The 17916-nt window shown below is 56.7% G+C and overlaps 1 protein-coding gene and 1 long non-coding RNA gene across 4 annotated transcripts; one reads left to right on the top strand and one right to left on the bottom strand.

Annotated features, from left to right (window-relative positions):
- Positions 1–8842: 8842 nt before the first annotated feature.
- Positions 8843–12781, top strand: ARHGDIA (Rho GDP dissociation inhibitor alpha). Its single transcript, XM_033091458.1, has 6 exons — positions 8843–8964; positions 10397–10613; positions 10757–10840; positions 11073–11149; positions 11236–11299; positions 11409–12781. Exons 2-6 carry the CDS (start codon positions 10424–10426, stop codon positions 11606–11608), a joined length of 615 nt encoding a protein of 204 aa, XP_032947349.1. The 5' UTR covers positions 8843–8964; positions 10397–10423; the 3' UTR covers positions 11609–12781.
- Positions 12782–15131: 2350 nt separating this feature from the next.
- Positions 15132–17880, bottom strand: LOC117013249 (uncharacterized). Of its 3 annotated transcripts, XR_004421296.1 has the most exons (4): positions 17490–17880; positions 16128–16385; positions 15448–15551; positions 15132–15293 (listed from the first exon to the last, which is right to left on the bottom strand). It is a non-coding gene; the product is annotated as an uncharacterized LOC117013249 (long non-coding RNA). The 3 variants fall into 3 exon arrangements; XR_004421295.1 differs by having other exon boundaries at positions 15132–15551; XR_004421297.1 differs by having other exon boundaries at positions 15132–15691; positions 16138–16385.
- Between the last annotated feature and the right edge of the window lie 36 nt (positions 17881–17916).

Here is a 17916-nt window from a genome sequence, read left to right as displayed (position 1 = left end):
AGGGGTGTGACAAACGGTGGCCTTCTATCAGTTCCAGTGCTGTCACTTGTGTGGCCTGTGCTATGCCAGGCACTGAAGGGCAAGGTGAACAAGATGACTCATTTCGGTCCTCGGAGGAGCCCAGTCCAGCAGGCAAAGGGACCATCAGATCCTGGCTTTAGCCAGTGGCCTGAGGGATAGATGTGACAGGTTGGATCCCTGAGGAGGTGGCCTTGGGCTGAGCAGGCACAGGCCAGCTGGGAAGCCTGCCTCCTGGAGAGTTGACGGAGAGGCGGGTCACCCTCACTGCTGTCCAGAACCTAAAGAGTACCTGATGGAAGGGTTCGGTCAGCCCCGTCCAGAGGCCATCGGATGCAATGGCCAGGACTCAGCCCCCTGGGCAGTATGAAGGGCCAGGCGGGTGGATGTCATTGGTGCGAAAGGGCCCAAGAAGAAAGCAGGCAAAGGGGAAGGGGCCACGTGCTGTGTTGGGTGTAGGGGGCAGGTGGGCTTCTAGAGCCCGGCCCACAGGGGTTGGAATCTGATTTGCCCCTGTTGGCACGTGGAGACTAGCAAAGTGGAAGTGGGTGGTGGGGCCCAGGGAATGTTGGAGGGGATGGAAGGAGGGCTGGGTGATGGTCCCAAGGATCCAGTGGTGAGGGGGATGGCTGAGTAGGAAAACCCCATGATTTGGCCAGCAAGTCTGGTGCGGTGGGTGGACCAGGTGTCCCTGGGCTCCTGGGGGAGGGCTCTCCAACGTTCTCAGCCTCCGGTTTGTGAAACAGACAGTGTCCTGTTACTTCCAGGGCTAGAGGACCCTGTAGTGTAATGTCCACACTGGGGTGGCTTCGAGAGGGAAATGGGGTGGAAGCTGTCGAGTACAGAGTGACCCACCATCCCAGGCAAGGCAGGCATCTGGGCCCCTGGAGGGTGGCACTGGGCATCCCTGCAGGTGGCCAGCACTGCTTGTCCCCCAAATACTGCCTGAGTGAGTGAAAGGGTGGAGTGCTACTTGATTTGGCACGTTTCTGTCCTTCACGTTCTTTGCTCGGATGCTGAGTCGCAGGGCCCGTCTCCATCCTAGTGGGTGACTGGGCGGCTGTGGTCTGAACGGATGTGCGGTGACCCCAATGCCCTTTGACATCCTCTAATGTGCTGTGTCTGTTCAGCACCGCGGCTTCTGAGTGAGTGGATTTGTTCTGCCCTCAAAGCTGACAGTCTGATACAGGAATCAGACAAGAAACTAAGACCATCTCACAAGTACAGTAGGAGGAAGTCAAGCGGGACGGAGACTGCTTTTCTGTCACTGGCTGCAGAAGTAGTCAAATACCCCCCTCCCTCGTAAGTGTCCTGCTAGGTCTCCTTTCCTCCCGAGCATAGTGAGGTAATCTGTATGCTTTAGAGTTTAAAGAAAACGATGTTTGTTTACTCAGCTGACAAACGTGAGTGCCTGCTACGTGCCAGGCACCGTCTTCAGGTGCCAGAGGAAATAGCCACCAGCAAAACCAAGTCCCTGTCCTCGTAGAATGAGCAGTTTGATGGGGGCGTCAGATGGAGGAAAACAGGGTGGTGAGGACCACCGGGGAGGGGCCCTGCTGAGGAGGCAGAGGGTGGGAGCACGAGCCTTGATATTTGGGGGGAAAGCTTGACTGGCAAAGAACAGCAAGTGCAGAGGTCCTGTGGTGAGAACACCGGCTCGAACAAGCCAGGACCCCACTGTGGCTGGGCAGAGGGGCAGATGATGAAGGAGCCCTGTGGGCGCATCAGCCAGAGGTGCAGCCTGGCCTGGGGAAGGGCTGCTAGGGCCCGGCGTCTGGGGACACGTGGGGGATGTTCACAGATAGCGGGGAAAAGGCAGACGATGGAGTGGGCGCTCGGTATTGTTTCAGTGGTGTATGGAATGTGAAGTGCTTGTTTAACAAAACTAGTTTTTAAGTTGAAAAACTAGCACATTCAATCAACACAAAAGGCCGACGACACTCGGGATTACTGTTGCAGCACTGGTCAGAGAAAACCCTTGTTACCACAGGTGTTTACAAATGAGCACGTTATTGAGATGGGACTTACTATGAAGTTTACCCATTTAGTGTACAATTCAGTGATTTTACTATATTTACTGTCACATCCACCACCACATTGACGTTCCAGAATCTCTTCATCACCCCAAGAAGAAACCCACTGGCAGCTCCTCCCCATGTCCTCCCTCTCCTGGCACTCACCAGGCTGCCTTCTGTGTCTGAATTTGCCTATCCTGGACATTTCATGTACATGTAATAGGACGATACATGACCTTTTGTGTCTGGCTTCTTGAGCATAACGTTTTTGAAGCTCATCCATTTTCTAGCACAAATCAGTCCTTTTTTTTGCCAAATATTCTGTGACAAACACGTCACATTTTGTGGATCCACCCATCAGTTCATGGACACTTGGGCCCCCGCTTTGGGCTGTTAGAACAGTGCTGCCAGGAGCAGCACTTAACACATTTTTGTGTGAGCGTGTTTTCAGTTCTCTGAAAGCAGAGCGGAATGGCTGGGTCCCAGGGCACCTCGAAGTTCGGGTTTTGAGGGATCGTCACTCTGTTTCGCCAACAGCTTCCCCATCATACATGCCCACTGGCCGTAGCCGGTCATAAGGATCCGATGTTTCCACGTCCTCGCTGCTTGTCTGTATTGACGAAAAATCACATCTCACCTCCTTTCAGATTGCCTTGGATTACTTAAATTTTATAGAAGTACTCTCAATAATTTTAAATCTTCCTGAAATTGATACAGCTATCATCTTCCTTTATTTCTATTAAGGTCAGCCTATTTATTTAACTAGATGTCAAGTGTCATTTTGTCATTTTGATACTCAGATTTATAGAAGAGACCAGTACACATAATTCCTGCACGTTCCTCAGCCGACCCCCCAGGTGTTAACATCCCACCAGATCTTTTTTATTGTTTTTTTCTGAATGGATTGAGAGTAATCACAGCATGATGCCACTTACCCCTAAACCCCTCCACGGGTATTTCTGTAAAAGCAAGGACAACGTCTTACCTAATCAGACACGGACACTGACGCAATCCCACTGTCCTGCCTTATGCAGGGTTAGCCAACTGTCCTTGTCACCTGTGCTATGAGTACTTGTCTAGCCCACCTGAAAAAGGAGAGCCTGGTCCCGCTCATGGACCCGTCCTAGACGGGCAGAGCTTTAGTCTCTGCGTGTCATGACCTTGGCGCTTCTGAAGGTCAATTCCATTGGGAATTACGTCACTATGATTAGACCAGAGTTAGGTATTCTTGGCAAGTATACAGCAGTTGGCATGTTTCCGTCTCCGTCCGTCCCACAGGGTCCTCGATGGCTGTCGGTCTGTCTCGCAACTGGCCACGTGACTTGGCTCACTTCAGGTTTCTCTACTGTAAAGTGGCTGTTCTCCCCTTCGTAACCCATAATATCTTGGGGGAGAAACTTGGAGACAAGTGAGTATCTGTTTTGCCCGTGAGTTTTAGCGTCCTGTGGTAGTAATTATTGTGGATTCCGTGGTGAGTGTTCACACTTCCCTCAATCCTTCAACAGTAATTAGAATTATCTTCTAGGAACGAGCCATCCCTTGCGCACCGCTTATCCAGCCAGTTATGTCAGTGTGGACTCGTGGCTATTTGACTCTGAATCAGAATCGGGTAACTGATTTTGTTGCTCAGACTATTTTAGGTTTGGCCGTTGGGAACTTTGAGGGTCCCTCCTGTGCCCTTTTGACATGCCGGTCCTTTTGAAAGCATTTCCTGACTCTCTGGTGCCAGGAGAGGCTCCAAGCTCACCTATTCCCCAGCTCCTTTCATGGGCACTGGTGTGCTGGGTGTGCTCACTGTCACCGGGCCCCTGGGGACAGAGCTAGGAAATGCACACACTAGCTCCTGTGCACCCATCTGCGTTCATTTCTGTACCTCTCAGGCTGAAGAGACGCATGAAAAAACCGTGAGTTCACTGCGGTCTCACTCCAAGCCCGCAACCCAGTCATTCTCTCCTCCCCTTATTTGTAACTTTTCTCTCTGGCAGTGTTCTCACTGCTCCCATCACCTACACGATGTTTGCCTACACGTCGGCTATCGTTTAGGTGTCCACCTCACCTAGTCTCAGAACCACTGACCCATCCCCCGCGGGAGACCTCTCCGACCAGGGCACAGCATTGGGTTCAGTTATTTCTGTGTCGGGCCATGGAGTCCCGGGGTCGTGCTGGTGCCCAAAATGTGAGTCCCTTTCTCTCTTCCACCCGCTTCACTGTTAGTTGTGTCATTTGTACCATACTGAGTTCATCCTTACCGGTTATATTTCATGGTGGCTTCCCCAACATACCCTGCTGGGGTTTTTTGTTGTTATTTTTTATTGTTTTTTAATTTGCATATATTAGTTATTATGGAATTACATATGGTTGTGTAATTTTCATAAATGTTTATATGATTTACATTAATTAACTGTTATTATTAATGAGTCACCCTGGGATTAACTGACTATTTGGGTGAAATTAGCAATAAAAAATGCATCATTAAAGATTTTAATGTAAAAATAAAACCAGGAGGTAATCTCATTAATTTTCAATATATCAATGTGTCTGTGGTCACCTACCCTAGACAGTTAGTTTGTATGTTACGTATGCAGGTTGTAGAAACAAATTATAAAATGTTTTAGCACATTCATTAATTGTAAAATAACATCTATATGTAAAAATTAATTTGAGCATCCCACTTTCTTAGATGTACAATCCATCATAAACAAGCCACTCAAGTCACCAGCAGTTATTTCAGAGACAACCTTTCTTTGTCCTCGTTGAGGGGTTGAGGGTGGGGACTCCTTGGGCACGAAATGATTCATTCTGAAAATTGGCAAATGAAAGGAACAAACATATAATCTGTTTTGTTTTCTATACAAACTGTATTTCGAAGGGATTAAATCATTGATGGGGAGAGCTTTTTAAAAAAGAATTCCAGCTAAGCAGTGCTGGCATATTAGGAAATGAGCACTTTGCGATGCCTGATGAAATACGCCTGCTGAGAATAATGCTGAGGGTGGCACAGCAGGCCAACCTGCCATCCGGAGCTCATGGCACCTCTGAAAATTGACCTGGGGCTTGTCCAGCCTGAGACGTAGGACAGCACACCGGGAGGGCGGAGGCAGGCCAGTAATCCGGAAGTGCCAGTAAGGGAAGTCTCAACCACAGGTGTCCCAGTTTCCTCCGCACCTGAGGGCACAAGCACAGAAAACTGACTGTGGCACAATCAAGGTAGATTGGGCCTTTGTCCCCATTCCTAGCCCAGAGTTCCAGCCCTCGGAATGTCCTGACAGGAGTGGCTTTTGTTATTTGTAACCAGTCCCTTTCAACCACAAGCAGTTTATGGTAATGAGATGATGACTCTGGGTGGTGTCAAGATGGATGCTGGTCACCAGAAAGACTAGGCATCATTAGAGGGTTGGCACTCTCAACCTGGTCCCCTGACCTCTCAGAGGGGACAGAGCTGTAGGTTGAGTTAATCACCAACGACGATTTCATCAGTCTTGCCTCTTAATGAAGCCTCCATGAAAGCCCCTAAACAGTGGGGTTTGAAGAGGTTCCAGGTGGTGAACAGGGGTAAGTGCTGGGAGGGTGGAGCTCCCCGGAGTCCCCCCCCCACGCACCCCTACCCTGCGCATTTCTTGCTGGTCCTGAGTTGCGTCCTTTATAATAAACCGGCGATCACAGGTGAAGAGCTTTTCTGAGTTCTGTGAATTGTTCTAGCGCATTTTTTAACTTAAGGGGGTGATCGTGGGGACCCTCAAATTTGTTTATCCAAAAAAAAGAATCCTTTTCCTTAGGAATAAACACACACTGAAATCCACATGGTGGAAACCACGTGTGAGATTTGCTTCAAGCTGTGTGTGGGGAGGAAGAGGGACAGGTCAAACGGGACTGGCTGCCAGGGAAAGCCACTGAAGCCACGTGGAAGGTCCATCAGGGTTCATGACACCACGCTTTCTACTTTGGTGTGCGGTGGGCCACCTCCTGGCACTCACACCTTGCAGTCCCATACTTCGCTGGGCCAGGACAGATCTGCGTGCCAGTATAGTAGGGCAGAGTGATGGCATGACACTTCTGAGATGACATCGTAAGAAACGCAGCGGCTTCATCTGACTGCTTGCTGCCCCCTTCTCTGTTCTGTCTGCCTCTGCCTGTCCATCTGTCTGTCTCTGAGGCCTCACTTGGAGGAAGCCACCTGCCCTGTGTGATCAGCTCTACGGAGGGGCCGGGACGGGAGCTATAGGTCGCAGGGAACTAAATCCTCAGGCCATCAGCCCACGGGTGTGGAACTGAGGGCCCAAGCACGTGCGTGAACTTGGAATTCCAGCAGGTCTTGGAGACCGTGGCCCTCCTGCACAACAGCTTCATCACAGCCTCCTGAGAGACCTGGAGCCAGAACCATGAACCGCACTGCTACGCTGCTTCCCGATCCTCAGAAACCATGGGAAATAATAAGGGTTGGGTGTTTTGAGCTGCTAAATTCCAGGCTATATTTTACACAGCAAGAGATTACTAATACACATATGTTTAAATTTTCTATAACAGAGTTTGGGTTTTCTTTTCAAGGTACATGGGTCATCTGAAAGCAGATTTGTCCTCGAGCCATGACTCAGGTGGCTGTGCAGCGGGACGGTCCCCAGTAAGTTGCCTCAGAAGCAACACACTGAACACCAATTAGGATGCTCTGCCTTTGGCCAAACTTTCTGCCTATAAAGTTGATAGTGCAACTTTCAGTTACAGAAAAATTGCAAATACACCTCAAAAAGGGAGAGAGATCTTTCCAAAACATACTGAGCTCAGTATTACGCATTGTTCTATCACCCCAAATGCCCTCCTGCAAACGGTGCAGAGGTGTGTGTGCGATGACTTCTGTCAGCCTGGGTTCCCTGCCAGGCAGTGTAGACCAGACAGAAGGGCCCTACCGTCCTGGAGTTGAACCATCATTGAAGGAGGCATGAGTCCATTGTCACGTGATTACAATTTTACAAGTGCCGGGGGGTGAAGGTGGGGTGGCACACCCCCCAGGTGGGGCATTTAGGGGTTTGGACCCCACACGGAGGAGTGCCGGGCGAGGCTTTGGGTACTGCAGGCTCTGCGAAACAGCCCACATTTTATGGGGCCCCTGGTGCTACAGAATGTTGTTTGGTGTGTGGACCAAGGTCTGAAATCCATACAACTAGAGCACACAAATGGAGACACTGGGGTCTGTGGTAAAGAGCCGACTGAAGTAACTGTGTCATCTGTGCCAGCAGCTTCCGAAGTCATGAGAGGCGAGGAGTTCCTCAGTGACCAGCTCCCCTGAAGTATTGCTCACAAGGTAGCCAAGTGTGCTGGGCCCAAAAATACTCCTTCAGTCTGGAGGGGAACATACAGGCACAGGACAGTGGCCAGACCCCTCTCCAGGAGGGCAGTGCTGGGCCCAAGCGTGCCCTGGACACTGAACCTTGTTCATCGCAGGGGATGGCAGGGCAGAGGGTCACGTGCACAGCCTTGGACAGGCTGCGAAGTGAGGAGTGAGTGAAGAAAAGATGACTCAAAATGGAGTTCCTATAGTCAAGCCAACAAAACTGGTTCAGTGCAAATGGGCTGAGCGTGAGGAATGGGTTTTATTTCACCAGCCTGAGTGAGCACTTCAACTGTGGAACTTCCCAGTTGTGCGTGGATGCCTGGAAATACGTATATATCCTACAGCCAGCCTCTGAAGGGCTTGGAAAAGTGTTCCCAGGTCCGAACCACCGACATCTGGAAGATTGTAATCTCAGGCCAATCCAGCACCACTAGAATGCTTGACGGATTTTTTTTTTTTTTTTTTAAAGATTTTATTGGGGAAGGGGAACGGCCTTTATTATTGGGGAACAGTGTGCACTTTTTTTCCCCAAGTCAAGTTGTTATCCTTTCAGTCTTAGTTGTGGAGGGCGCAGCTCAGCTCCAGGTCCAGTTGCTAGTTGCAGGGGGCGCAGCCCACCATCCCTTGGGGGACTCGAGGAGTTGAACTGGCAACCCTGTGGTTGAGAGCCCACTGGCCCATGTGGGAATCAAACCGGCAGCCTTCGGAGTTTGGAGCACGGAGCTCCAACCGCCTGAGCCACTGGGCCCGCCCTGGACCGATTCTTACAGCCTGCTTTTTCCTATGAGAACTCTTAGCTTTTCTTCTTCTGAACCCTCTGGGTATTGCCTGGGTTTCCGCTTTGCAAACCCTTGGCCAGGTGAAATCAATTTTTACCTTTTATTTCTAGCCAAAGCCTCCCAACTGTCTGTGCTGGGTGCACAAGACACCAGGAGATGCCCACCCCCGGGACTTGGACAGGACGGGAACCCACAGAGCGTCCTGTGAGTGGTTGGTGTGAACTCGACGGAACATCCAGTGTTCACTTCCAGGAGGGTGAGGCAATGGCGAGGACCGACGGGCTGGCTCACTTGGGAGAGCGGCCGGAGCGGACCCCGGGTGTAGCGACCACCGGGCTGTGAGACCAGGCCAGCGCTGGCTGCCAGAGCAGGGCCCGCTGGGCCCGGACGTGGGCTGCGCGCCTGCAGAGGGACAGTCCCGCGCGTTACAGATGGCGGCAGAAACGCACGACGTCCAGGTGGGGTCCACGCAAGACGGTGACACTGCCCCGTCCCCGTCTGAGTTCGCGGGCTGAGCCGTGGGGACGCCCGAGCTGAAAAATGCCCGCAGCAAGGGGCGCAGAAGCACCAACCAGACCAGCCTTCGCGGGCAAACCGGCCTCGCGAGCCGCCTACGCGGGACGCGCCCACGAGATTGGCCCCGCAAGATGGCGGCCGCGCGCTCCCGGCAGACCCCTCGCCCGCGCATGCGCCCTCCGTCGGCCCGCCCGGCCTGAGCGGAAATCGCGTGACCCCGGAAGTGGCCGGCAGGGCGCGCGCGGGCGGGGCGCCGACGTTCGTCATTTTGTGCGGGAGGGAGCGCGAGCGCGGCGCGGTCGAGCCTCCGGTGAGCGCCAGGGGCGGCGGCGGAGGCGGCGAAAGCGGCGGAGCTGGGAGGGGGCGGGGGCCGAGTCTTTGTCCGCCCCTCCCGCCGGGGGGATCTGCGTGGGGCGGGGGCGGGGGCAACAGTGACAGCGGGCGGCGGCCGGGGCGCAGGGCGGGTCCCCGGGCGCACGGGCGTCCACGTGCGGGCGGGGGGCGCAGGCCTCTTTGTGGCCGCCGTTCGTGCGCGGCGCCCCCTCGCCGGTGCGCGCCGGGTGCACCAGGCCTGACGCCCCTCCCCTGGGGAAGGCGCGCCCTGCCCCCGGCCGTCTCCGAGCTTCCCACCCGACCCCACCCCACCCCACCCCACCCCACCCCACCCCTCGGCCAGCCCTGATTGCGGGTCCTGCGGCCGTGCGGGCGCCGGCAGTGCGCTTGGAGGATCCTGTCGCCTGCGTCCGCACTTGCTGGCGTTAGGGCGTGAGCTTTCTAGAGGAATTCCAGAGGAAGCGCCTGGGAGGCCTGGAGGGACTGGCGGCCCCACCCCGCCTGGGGCGGCCGGCCCGCTCAGAGCGGCCCTTTGTGGGATCTGGTACTCGGGCAGACCCCGGCTGCCAGGCGTTGTTTCTCATCCCGTGGCAACTTGAGGTCCGGGGTCAGCTGGCCCTGACCCACCTCCCACACAACGAGAGGGGTCTGCGGGGGTTTCAGACACACCGTCCGGGATGCTAGGGGGTGCTGTAAGGATCCTTAGCCTCCTGTACTGTTCTGCGCCTGCTCCAACAGTGTTGCTCCAGGCTCTTCTAGCCGTTGCTTCACGAAGAGGGTCTTGAGAATACCCAGGAGCTGCAGCAGCTCCCAACTCTAGGTCACAAACCATCACAGCGGGAGAGAATGTGGGCAAACACTTAAAGTTCCCCATGCGCTTTTGGGACCTACCTGCGGGATTCAGGCTGGGCCAGTTATTTGAGCTCTAGGAGAGCCCTGTGTTTGCAGGGCGAGGCAGAACTGACCTGTGTTGTGGATAGAGGTCTTGCATTCTGGCCAGGACGGGGCCAACGGGTGTCCCTGGTCAGAGCAGCTCCCTGAACCAGCAGGAGGGGTACCTTGGGGTGAGGACCTGGGCACTTCAGAGCAGCAGAACTCTAGGTGACTAAGTCGGGTTCTGCCAGTCCAGGCTGGGGTTGGTGCCACCCCCTGGGGATGCCTAGTCCCTTGAGACGGGCAAGGCAAGTTAGTGAGGCCCCTCTTGGCCCCAGGAGCCTGTGTCTAGGCCCTTTGCAAAGGTCTGGCTGCAGCTGCCCTCCCGCTCCAGAAGTTGCATCACCCCTTGGCTGCAGCTACAGGGTCTGGCCACCTGCAAAGATGCCTTCAACACAGCCCCCTGCTGCCAGGGAGCGGGAGGGGGAGACACTGGGTCCCTGCAGGCTGCCACAGCCCCTTCCGCCCCCCTGCAGGTGTTCCGGACCCAGCTAGAGGTGAGCATGGCAGAGCAGGAGCCCACAGCTGAGCAGCTGGCGCAGATTGCGGCCGAGAACGAGGAGGACGAGCACTCAGTGAACTACAAGCCCCCGGCTCAGAAGAGCATCCAGGAGATCCAGGAGCTGGACAAAGACGACGAGAGCCTGCGCAAGTACAAGGAGGCCCTGCTGGGCCGCGTGGCCGTCTCAGCTGGTGAGTGGCTGGACGGCACTGAGACTGAGGGGACACCTGTGACTCTTCTGAGTTCCCCGTGCGGCTCCCTACCCCAGGCAGGAAGTTGTGTGCTTGAGGTGGGACGCCAAGGGGTGGAGCTCTAACCTGCTGTCACTCCACAGACCCCAATGTCCCCAACGTTGTTGTGACCCGCCTGACCCTGGTGTGTAGCACTGCCCCAGGCCCCCTGGAGCTGGACCTGACAGGTGAGTGGCGCCTCTGAGGTCCCTGGCTGAGGCTGTGTTGGACACCTTGTTGCTTCCTCTAAAAATGGTTTCCTGGAGACCGTGCGCCCTCTCGTGGGGAGCACAGGAAGGGCCGCCCAGTGGTCAAGGCTCTGGCTGTGGGGGGGGGCAGGGGGGATGCAGTCCCAGTGGAGTTGCCCAGGTGCGGCTTCCCCTGGCTGAGCCTCCTAGCGCAGTGTTCTCCTGAACACAGGCGACCTGGAGAGCTTCAAGAAGCAGTCATTTGTGCTGAAGGAGGGAGTGGAATACCGGATAAAGATCTCTTTCCGGGTAAGGTGGGGGCCCTGGGAGGGAGGCGCTGGGGGGGCCGGGGCTGGAGAGCCCAGCTGAGTTCCGCGTGGGGTCCTTCCCGGCAGGTGAACCGGGAGATCGTGTCCGGCATGAAGTACATCCAGCACACATACCGGAAAGGCGTCAAGAGTGAGTGAGGGTGGGCGCCAGGCCCTGGCCCCCAGGAGGGAGGTGGCCCCGGGGCCAGGATCGGGAGGGAGGAGGAAAGGCTCCCTGACGCCGCCTCCCTGCCCTGCAGTTGACAAGACCGACTACATGGTGGGGAGCTACGGGCCCCGGGCGGAGGAGTACGAGTTCCTGACCCCCATGGAGGAGGCGCCCAAGGGCATGCTGGCACGGGGCAGCTACAACATCAAGTCCCGCTTCACAGACGACGACAAAACTGACCACCTGTCCTGGGAGTGGAACCTCACCATCAAAAAGGAGTGGAAGGACTGAGCCCGGCCTGGGAGGCGGGCAGGGCGATGGACGGAGGGATGTATGCGCCCCACCCCACCCCACCCCACCCGACCCCATACCAAAGTGCTGACAGGGCCCCTGCCCACGCTGCCATCTCCCCTGGTTTGCCTCCTGGCCCGCCCGGCCCTCCCCAGCCCACAGGCCCCAGCCTCCCGGTGATCTAGTGTTGTTGCTGCTTCATCCTGTGCTGTGGGGGAGGGAAGCTGCAGCCCAGGCCTCCGCCTCCCCCTTGGTTCCTCCAGGTTCCCCCTGCTCTAAGCCAACTTGAGTCCCTGGCTTTTCCAAGGGAGTGGGGCATTGAATGGGGTCTCGGGGTGCTCAGGTCCCCCAGGGCCTTTTCGGTTGCCCTGACTCTGCTCATCTCCCCCTATGGGGTGGGGGTGGGGTGCACGATGCAGGGCCTAGGGGCAGGTCATCTCCAGCCGTCACCCTCCCTGGTCAGTTCCTCTGTCGCTGTCACTGTCTAACCATGATGCCTTAACATGCGGAACGTGTGTTCTGGGGCCGTCACTAACCTCTGACCCTGTGTCCGCATGAGCATGTGGTCTCCCCAGCCCCCGCCCCACCCGCAGTCCCTGGGGCCCAGGGCAGTGGGACGCTGCTGCTGCTGCTGCTGCTGCTGCTGCTGCTTCCCGGCCTGCCAGGGCCTGGCCAGCCCCTCCCCCCCAAGCCAGGGCTGTGGGGACAGCTCCAGGGGCTTGGAGAAAGCCAAATTGCCAAAACTCCAGTCCTATCTGCGAGGCTGGGAGTCCTCACGCCTCGCCTTGTCTGTCATCTGTCCCAGCGGGCAACACCCAGACCCAGCGCCCAAGGCCCCCCCAGAGCCCTCGGCAGACAAAGCCAGCGGCCGAGCCTTACTTGGCCCACCTGGGCCTGCCAGCCTGGAGTGGCACGCCTGGCCTGTCAGTATTTATTGCCTCCACATGTGCCGTCCTCTGGGCCTGCCACCTCTGCCCCCAGGCTCGGTGCCACCATCCCCGGCAGGCCCTCCCCAGACCCAGCCAGGACAACTGTGGGACCAAGTGTGCACAGCCGGAGCCGACCCCTGTGCCTCCCCTCCTTCCCCCTCCCTGGTCAGGCCCTGGGCTGGACCGCACAGGAACCTGTCCCTGCTTCTCCTTTTCTGACCAGGAAATAAACTTCCCTGAAGGAGCCTGGGTGTCTGCTGCTTGTCTCAGTGGGGGAGGAAGGCTGGGCCCATTCCTCTGCTGCCCCTAGGTGCCAGGTGTGATGCCCATGGTCCTGCAACTGTTGAACAGATTTAAAACCCTGGCCCAGCCTGTGTGGCCAGTGTTGGCCTGTGCAGACCTCGGACGTCCCAAAGGACCCTCGGTTGGTGTCCAGCTCTCTGCAGTGCGCCCCCTGGCGTCTGCCTGCTCTGTCCCCACGTGGCCACTGTCCAGCCTCGAGGAAATGCCCCAACTCCAAAGAAGGAACCTTGAGCTCTGCCAAAGGCGTTACATGGGAAACCAAAAAAAGGACAGAGACGTCCCGTAGACAATGTCCCCAGGCTGTGGGTCCACTGGGTGTGTGGGTGAGCCTGAGGCGGGGTACCGGCGTGCAGGGGAAGGCTAGGCCAATGGAGAGGGTGGCAGGAAAGGCAGGCAAAGCTCCAGCATCCAGCAGGGCCAGGTAGGGCCAGTGGTCCAAAGGTGGAACCAGCAAGGTGGGGCAGAGGGGAGGTGCCAGAGTCCAGAGGAGCCCTCAAGGGCAGCTAGGGGCCAGGCGCACTTGACTGCCAGTCCCTCTGACCAGCAGGGTCTCTGCAAGGCCTCAGGCTGCCCGGGAGAGCACTGCTTCCTCTCAGCACCTCCCTCCAAGGCGCCCAGTAAATGCGCCCCGTCCCAGCCCTGCAGCCCTGGGATGGGGAAGGGCACGTGGATAACCCGAGCTCTAGGTCAGTTCCAGAAAACCCTGTTTCTGGACTGACGTGGGTTTTGAAACGTGTCCTCTGTGGTCTGAGCCCCTTAAAGTGGTTATGTATCATTTAGGCATTGGGGGCAGGACACTGCTGTCTAGGAGCCCCCACCCCCCCCAGACTGTATCAGTGGAGGCGTGCATTGTGCCCAGTGCTTATCCGCAGGGTGTGCCTGCCATCTGGGGTGGACCAGGAGATGCCCTCTTGCCCCCCAGGGCAGTGATCACTTGTCCATGTCAAGACAGCTCCTACAGGGCTGGTCACCCCCTCAATCCTCCAATCAGGACCCTGGGGCATCCTGGAGGCTGGGCCTGTGCTGGATGACAGGATGATGGCCCAGACACACATCCAAGAGAGCCTGGGAAACAGCCTGGGCTCCCAGCTCCCCACTGCACTGGGGCAAAGACCCTACCCGGCCTCCCCCAGAACCAGCTGTCCCACACTGAGAACGACGGCTTGGGCAGGGGAGGGCAGTGAGATCGCACAGCTCCAGGCTCCAAGGCCCCAGGCCTTTCCCACTGAGCTCAGATGCAGCCGGCTCTGAACCACATGCCTGCTGGTGGAGAAGCCAGGCGCTCCAGCACTCCCATTCACTTCCGGAAGGTCCTGTGAACATCATGAAGGGGCCGCCTGTGCTGTCAGCAGTTAAGTTTGCTGGGCAAGGGCCTTCTCAGGCTCCTGCTGCTTTCGCTCGTGGATTTCCCCAGCTGTAGTTAGTTTCACATGTGAACTCGGACCCTGAGTGCCAAGTTGTATAGGCACACTGCCAACAGCCCGGACTTTGATCTGGCTCCTCCCCGGTGAAGGGTAGCATGAGGTGGCACCTGCAGGAGCTCCATGACGTGTCTCTCAGGTCCCAAGTCTAACCTGATCCTTCTGGTCCCACCCCAAACCCCTCTGTACAGCCGGGTGCTCCGGGGCCTGGCTGCCCCACCCCAGTGAGCCAGGGCTTGCGGTCCCCTCCACTCCCCATCCTGTCCATGACGCCCCCGTCATCTCCAGCTTCTGCCTCCTCACCCACCCGCAGATGGAGGCTTCATCCACTGCAGGGGGAGTGCCTTTCATGTGACCACCTAATCACCCGTCACTGATTTACAAGACTCTGCTCCACGCATAGCGCTGACCCATTCGTCGTCAGGGTCCATGTCTGGCCACTGGGGCCACACTCACCGCTGCGCCTGTGTCCCAGTCCCGCTGTCGCCTGTGCCCAAGCTCGCCCACGTGTTGGCTGCATGGCCCATGGCACAGCCCTCCATCCCCTATCCCCCCTGCTGCTCGGCAGTGGGGACCTGCAGTCAGGAGTTGGCCTTCAGCGGCCACATGAGCACTTCCCAGGTGTCCACGAGTCGCTGTTCACCCCTCAACACCTCCAACCCAGGTGGGAAGGGAGCTGTTTTATTCTGGGGACTCTTTATTTTTAAACCTTATCTATTTGTTTTTCCAGGACCCATCAGCTCCAAGTCAAGTAGTTGTTTCAATCTAGTTGGGGAGGGCGCAGCTCAAATGGCCTATGTAGGGATCAAACCAGCGACCTTGTTAAGGGCACCGCGCTCTAACCAACTGAGCTATCCGGCCGCTCCCTTTGAGAACTGTATTTTTGAGAATAGTATTTATCAGAAACATTTAATCAGTAGCTCAACCAATGCTTAATGGGCACCTTCTCCGAGCATGAGAGACTCCTGGACGACGTCCTGAAACAGCTGTGTGGATCCAGATGTCACAGCCAAAAGGGTGGGCGGCCCTGACCTCCAAGGGAAACTCCAAATCAGGCCCGGGGCACAGGAATAAACACCAGCCCCTCCCCGAGGGCTGAAGCTGCAGAGGTGTTCAGTGAACCCGGCCTGAGTTGTGGGGGGCTGGATGCACCCCTACAACCTCCCTCACCCAGCTTCTGACCAACCTGAGAGATGGGTTCTCAGGCCAACCCCCAAGCCAGGCCTCCCTCCAGCTTTGCTGCTTCCGCATGGTCAGTGTGCGAGGTCATTTCAAGATGGGCAGAGCGGCCTTGAGGAGAAGGCACATCAGTACAGCCAAGGCGTCAAAATGCCGTGACCCCTCCAAGCTCCAGCCCTGCTCAGGCCCTGGTTTTCACAGAATGACTTGGCTGTGGCCACCTGGGCTGCAGAACAGGGGCTTGTCGGCGTCTGCATTGGGGCATGACAACTGCCCTCAGCATCTGGCCATGGAGGCCCAGATGCAACCACAGTGAGGCTCAACCACAGCCAGCAGCTTGGGTCCCCGACTGGTCTGCTCTCCCCTTGGTCCCCATGTTCTCATCTTTGTAAATACTCTGTGCTCTGGGGCTACACTGCCTCCAAACCATCACAAACTAATCAGCAGCACGTGTCACAAATCCCTTCACTCTGTCCCCATCAGCCAAAACAGCTCAAGCCCCAATACTTAGGCATCTGAACTCTGAGCTCATGAGCTCCTCTGAAGTCTAGATGGGGTACAAATGTCCCTTGTCTCAGGTCCCAAATGATGGTCTATAGAACAGGGTCACGGTAACTATAAACGGTGGGGGTTAGGGCAGTAGACATGAGGCAACCCCCTGTCCTCAGAGAGCAGAAGGGATTGTACCTGCAATTACCAGTTATGAAGAGCGAGCACCCAGGCCAGGGCCCCACTGCGTTGGGGAGGAAGTGGGCACCTGCTGAGGCACGTTTGCAGCCTTTCTATGCAGCAAGTCCCAGCTCCTGTAAAGTCACCCCAATGAAGCAGACAGGTGTCCCAGCAGGTACCACCACCTCTGATTGACCCTTGCTCTACTGGAAGTGAGGGAGGCACACGGAGAACCTGGTCATGACCTTCAGGTGTTCATATTCTAGTTGGAGTCCCCTGTAGGAGAGATGAGAAAACATGCCTTCAAGTGCAACGTACTAACTAACAGATGCAAACTCTCAAAAGTACACAAGCACCTTTTCTCTGTGTCTCACCATTTCTGGAATCAGGATGTCATTTGCCAACGTGTACATTTAATGGGGGAGTGTTTCCCTGTTCCCTGCCAAGTTATTAAATTGACAAGTCTTCAATTCTGTGGTGGTGCCATTTCAAACAAGGAAGTGAATACAAATGAAGAGGAACAGGGCGCAGAAGAAAGGCGTGTTGAAGTCCAGGTGGGGAGGGCAGCTGGGGGAAGGCAGAGGTTATGGGAGGCATTGAGCAGTGAGAGGGAGCTGATCCCTCCAGAGCAGAGGAATGACCGGAGCCACTTGTTATTTAAAATTTTCTAGGAGCCATGTTAAAAAAACTCAAAAAGAAACAAGTGAAATTAACTTGAGTATTTGTACTTAACCCAATGTATTTAATGTTTTTAGCCCAAAATATTTGAACATGTGAAAATATCGTACATTCTTTTGCCCGTATTCTTAGTTTTGAGTCGGGTGGGTGTTACACTCAGGGCCCGTTTTAGTAGCGCCAGCCAGACTTCAAGCGCTCAGCAGCCTCGGTGGCAGCTAGGGGTCCACCGGTTGCACAGAGCGGGTCTGGAGCTGCGTGGGGTCGGGGATTCTTTCGTGGCTGCCACCCAGCGCCTGAGAAGCATCGCACAGATTCGTGGGATCTGGCAACCAAGGACAAGGGCCAGTGTCGCCGCTGTGGCCTTTCGCTCGGGCGGTGCCTGGACGTCCTCCCGGCCCGCGGCCGGCTGCAGCCCTTACGCAACGTCTGCGTGGGGCCCTGGGTCTGTTTCCTCGTTTCTGGACCTTGAGGTGGATCCGCCCAACCTCCCCTTTCTCGGCCCCACTCCGCACAGGCTCCCGCGCTGAAGCCCGGGGCTCTCAATTCCCAGGACCAGCTCCCGCAGCCCTCCCCGCGAGCTTTCCTGGCCCCATCGCATCCTTCCTGGGCCCTTAACGACCCACCGGCTGCCGCTGGGAGCACCCCTGCCCACGAGCCGCCCACCACTCCCGAACCCAGACCCCGGGGAGGTGCGGCACGAACCTCACGCGCGCCGGAAGTTGCGTCAGCCCAGATTCCGCCCCGCGAGCCGGGAGGGCGGTGCCAGCTACGGGTACGCGGTCCAGTCAGAATGCAACACGAGGGGTTTCGGAGGCGCAGACGCAGCTCCGCCCCTCGGCTGGGGACTCCTCCCCACTGCCACGTTCGACGAAGGATTGCGCGGGGTGCGCGCATCACTTGGCCAATCAGGAGCCGCAGAGCTCGGGCCTCCGAAGGTGGCAGCCATTCCTGACCTGCAGAAAGTGTGGGAGAAAGCCACCAGTTACAAGTCGAGGCAGAGAAAGTTCTTCGCCGGAAGCCAATGAGAGGCTGGGGAAGAGCGCGAGCGCGAGCTCCTCGGCCAATCCCGGGAGAGGGCGAAGGTGGCCTCCGTAGCTATTCTGAATCGGGGGCCGGGGCTAGTGTGGAC

This window comes from Rhinolophus ferrumequinum, chromosome 21 (assembly GCF_004115265.2).
Source record: "Rhinolophus ferrumequinum isolate MPI-CBG mRhiFer1 chromosome 21, mRhiFer1_v1.p, whole genome shotgun sequence".
Classification (NCBI taxonomy): Eukaryota; Metazoa; Chordata; class Mammalia; order Chiroptera; family Rhinolophidae; genus Rhinolophus; species Rhinolophus ferrumequinum.
Note: the sequence above shows the minus strand (reverse complement) of the source record. Positions and strands in the feature narration are given on the sequence as shown.